This window comes from Quercus suber, unplaced genomic scaffold (genome assembly GCF_002906115.3).
Source record: "Quercus suber isolate HL8 unplaced genomic scaffold, Cork oak 2.0 scaffold_173, whole genome shotgun sequence".
NCBI lineage: Eukaryota > Viridiplantae > Streptophyta > Magnoliopsida > Fagales > Fagaceae > Quercus > Quercus suber.
In genome coordinates, this window is record NW_027069633.1 from 73655 (window position 1) to 78409 (window position 4755).

At 33.1% G+C, this 4755-nt stretch overlaps 1 protein-coding gene across 1 annotated transcript; it reads right to left on the reverse strand.

Moving 5' to 3' along the window:
* Positions 1–211: 211 nt before the first annotated feature.
* LOC136069484 (elicitor-responsive protein 3-like) lies at positions 212–1992 on the reverse strand. Its single transcript, XM_065778077.1, has 4 exons — positions 1932–1992; positions 1498–1624; positions 1013–1127; positions 212–549 (listed from the first exon to the last, which is right to left on the reverse strand). The coding sequence occupies exons 1-4, from the start codon at positions 1990–1992 to the stop codon at positions 316–318; spliced, it is 537 nt and encodes a 178-aa protein (XP_065634149.1). The 3' UTR covers positions 212–315.
* Positions 1993–4755: the final 2763 nt, after the last annotated feature.

The window sequence follows — 4755 nt, forward strand, 5'->3', positions numbered from 1 at the left end:
GGGCTTATTTTTGTTCATTTAAACACAAGGTAACTAGTGAGAAATAGATTCAGAAAGCAAATTAATCATGGACCAACAAAGCTCAAAGTGACTCCTAGTAAGATGATTCTTTCCATACAAACACTTGGTTTGAATGAACTACTCGAAGCAAAACCAGATATGGCACGACACAGTACAACATAAAGGAATTATTGATAATTTAAAACTGGGCATTCTTTGTTCATTCCATCATCAGCTGGTTCAATTTAAACAAACCTCCCACAGTCACACAGCAAAACATAAGGTATTATAAAAACTAGCAAAGTGGTAGGAAGGTCAATCCTGGAAAGTGGATTCTTTCCATCCCCCATAACTCTCCTCTTCCCTTGATGATTCTTTCCATCCACCATAGCTTTTCTCTTCTCTTGATGATTCTTTCCATCCACCGTAGTTCACCTCCATTGAGGATTCTTTCCATTCACCATAGGTCTCCTCTTTCCTTGATGATTCCTTCCATCCACCATAGTTCACCTCCTCTTCACAGCACCCCTGTCCTCGACAACTCTCGCTCTGCAACAAATAATGGAGGTATGAGTCTTGGGCATTAACAATGCACACGAGATTTCAGTAGTTATTGTGTTGTTCAAAGTGACAACAATGAATAAATGTAGATCACATTGCTCGCTCTCTCCCTCTCTCTCTCTCTCAATACATAAGTTTAAATAAGCTCCTATTGCCTTATCTTAAATTTTCGTTATCTAGTGCAATTATACCTTGGGTAGTCTAATAGTAACATCAATAAGTCTAGGACATAATATTGTCATAAGTTTAGGACACTAGGTGATATTGCTCCAAAGCTTACCATTAATTCTATCAACGATTCAACTAGTAAAAAAAAATTACGAAAAAAATTGTGGTCATATTAATATTGTAGAATGGTCCCTTCTAAAATATCTAAATTCAGTTAAGCAAGAGCTAGAGTTAAACAGGTGACTGATAATAAAATTATAAAGAAATACAAAATAAGAGAAACCTCGGGGGTGAAAGTCAGGCCAACTCTGATTTCTCCACAATATTCTCCGTCCTTGACAACACTGTATGCAGTTGGAGGGAGACTTCCTTCCATGAACAGTGGCTCTAAAGGAATGCTGCAGGGTGATGAAGCAAAATTATTTATTATTTTTTTATGAGTAATAAAGCAATATTATATATAAGTAACTAATGTATGTTTGACATAAGTACTCTACGAGGGTCAAGCTTATTTTCCTATTAATGTAAACGACATGAAATCTAACTGTTATTGAAACTGCAGTTGGAAGTTGGAGTGGAAAAGATTATTGATTCTAAAAGGCATTTGTAATTATCTCAATCTTACTTATCCAAAAAAAGAAGAAGAAGAATTATATCAAGAATTTTACTGTACAAAACATAAAAACAATATATACACATAAACATGCACGGTATTCTATATAAAAAAAGAAAAAGAAAAAGGTACACGGTGAAAGAATGATAACTCACGTAGCGTCTCCTACAAAATCATCCTTAGTGAAAGTATCTTTGTCCATCATCTTCAGATTGAGTTCTGAAGCACCATCACTGATTGTGAAAACGAAGTTCTCGTTCCATTGTGGTTCAGATCCTTGACCTGCATGTACCATTTATTATGTTCATAAATTATAAAAGACAACATAATATTTGCTTGACGACACAAAGTTATATTATTATATATCCTACTTGAACATAATCAAGTTAAAAAGTGCACCTTTCTTCTCCCCACACCCCCCAAAAAAAAAGAAAAAAGTTAAGAAGTGTACCAGTGAATTTATTGACAAATTGCTCTACTTTGGATAAGATTGCTTAGTTTACAGTATATCTATATTCTAAAAGCGAGTTTCATGCCCAAAAATAAAGGTAAACAATTAATCCAGTATAAAAGATGGTTAGAAATGTACCTGATGATACAGTGCTTCTCTGTTCCTGTGTCCGGCAAGTTAGAATGACAAAGGGATCCATATTGGCTGCTCATCAACACTCAATCCATCACATAATTTACATCAATTTTTTGATTTCCATTCAAATTCACAAGGAATAAAATCATGTTTAATTATCACAAACATTGTCTTTGTCATTGCATCAAGGTCCAACCTTAAAAAAAATACTAATGGAGATCCAAACATTTAAAATCAATTGATTAAAACGGCTAGTATGAAATTCTACCCTACTTATTACAGTTGCATAGCTGTTGTCAAGTGAAATATAATGTGGCTTCTCTCTCTCCATGTGTTTGTGTCAAGTAGGACTATAAATGATCAAAGTTAGTTGTTTATGAATAATTTAGACTCCATGTGTTTATGAAAAAAAGTTTGTTTATGTTTATTTATCTAACAAACAAGTCTCAGCTTAATTTTAGACTTAACCATTTTTTTTAACAAGCGGTAGAAGTTTTATTGATTAGAAAAGTACAATGTATTTATGATAGTAAACCCACTGCACTTGAAGCAAATACAAACAAAATAATAAAGAGATGAGCTAACAAAAATTAGGAAATCAGACATGAAAATATTATGCATAAAACTCCAAGTACGAGACCACCTAAACAAAGTCAAAGACTTCAACAGATCTACAGGTCTCTCAATACTTTCAAATGTATGGGAATATGAGAATTGCGTTCCTGCTAGATTAACCACATAAGACAAGTTGATACCATATTCCAAACATTAGAAGAAAATTTTCCCAACTAATTCCTTCATGCAAAAAGAAGAGAAGCAATATATTGTATTCGGCATTACTCGTTGAACCCCAAACATATTAGACTCAACTATTAAATGAGACAAGTTCAAATGTAATAATATATTCATAAATAAACTTGTGAGTATGATGTTAATTTGAGAATGAATATAATGTGTTTATATATATATATATATATATATATATTATTTTTTAAAAAGTAAATGAAACTTTATTAAAAAATACAAAATAAAGGTACATCAAAAACAGTTACCAGGGTACACAAGGAGTGTACAAAGGAAAACAAAATGCCATATAAAACTGCAAAAATCTAGAAAATTCATCAAAGAAGAAAAAATAAGACCACTAAAAGCAGTAATCCACTCAAATAAAGATACAATGAAACAGTACTTCAGCTCAAAGATATAACATATATTTGAAAAGGAATTATATAAATTTGTAAATAATTAAATAGCATATTTAATTATATTTTATAATTTATTGATAACATAAATAGTCTATATATTAGTAAAAATTATATATAATTTTTAAAAATACAAGGTTTGTAAATTTAATTTTTATAATTTCTTTAAAAAAAATCATCATATATAATCAAGTTATATAATATAATCTCAACTATAATTTATTAGTGATTTCTTATTAGCATAGATTATTTAAGGCGTAAATTTTTTTATTATGTACATTTTAGGAAAAAATAAATTAATCAAGTAACTCATAAGTAAGCTCGAACTTATTTAACAAGAAAAGGACTCAAATAAAATGTGACTCGTGTTCAAATAAAATTAAAAAGTCACTCCTAAACCTTTAATATACACCTCATCTTATCTCGTCTAACCTTGTAAATGAGCTAGCGTATATATAAAATTGATGGATGGTATATATGTATAAATTATTTGAGAAATAACACATTGGGAAATCCCAATTAAGAGTTAATATAACATATAAAAACACCACTTGACTCAATAGCTTAAACTTATGGTTTGAACCCAATTATGTTATATTAACAATTAATTTGTCATTTGTCTCTAATGTGTGGCACTTCCATACTTAATTAATCACATGCTTCACACATGAACGTTACAATGTAGCTTTCCTGCATATGTTATGCAATGCACTCACATTCTGAACAAAATCCTTGAGGGATAGACTGCGTGAATAGAAACTTCTTTAGGGGTCGTCGGAATCGTCCAAAAAAATCCATTGGGTTGGGTGGCAAAAGGTAGCGAAATTGAAGGAGGAAGGTGGCTTGGTTTGCAAACCGCCAAGGGTAGAAACACTGCTTTACTAGCTAAGCTCAATTGGAGACTACATGTTGAGAAAGAAGCCTTATGGCTAAAGTTCTAAGGCAGAAATATTGTAATCATAGAAGGTTAAACTCTACCAATGCAGATAGACTTCCGTGTTCACAGATTTGGAAAGGAATGAAGAAGGGAAGGGCTACTTTCAATGAGGGCAGTATGTGGACAGTTGGAAGAGAGAGTAAGGTAAGCATTTGGTGGGAAAATTGGACGTGTAAAAGCGCACTCCGCTACATGATCCAAGGACCTTTTACCCAAGGAGCTGATAAGTGGAAGGTGGGTGATATTCTTTCAGATATGGGTTGGGATTGGGATTGAATACCGTTTGAGCTTCCCTCTCAAGTCAAGTCATTAATTCAAGCAACTCCTATTCCCTTCATGAGTCGAGGTCAAGACGAGCTTGCATGGTCAGCAATCCGAAGGGAATTTTGATCTAAGGAGTGCCTACTCTATTGCTACAAAGGAGGAGCTGAGCCCCTCCTTTCAACTATGACTGGATTTGGAAGCTTCAAACAGTTGCCTAGAATTAAAACCTTCTTGTGGTTATGTACACACAATAGCATAGGTGTAAAGGTGTGCCTTGCTAAAAGAGGGATAGTGGTTGGTGATCTATGCCCTATATGTCAAAGAGAGTCTTGAGTCGATCATTCATGCCATTAGAGATTGTGCTTGGGTCAAAGCCATATGGTTACAGCTGGGAGTGAGCATATCCAATCAAGCTTTTTGGACG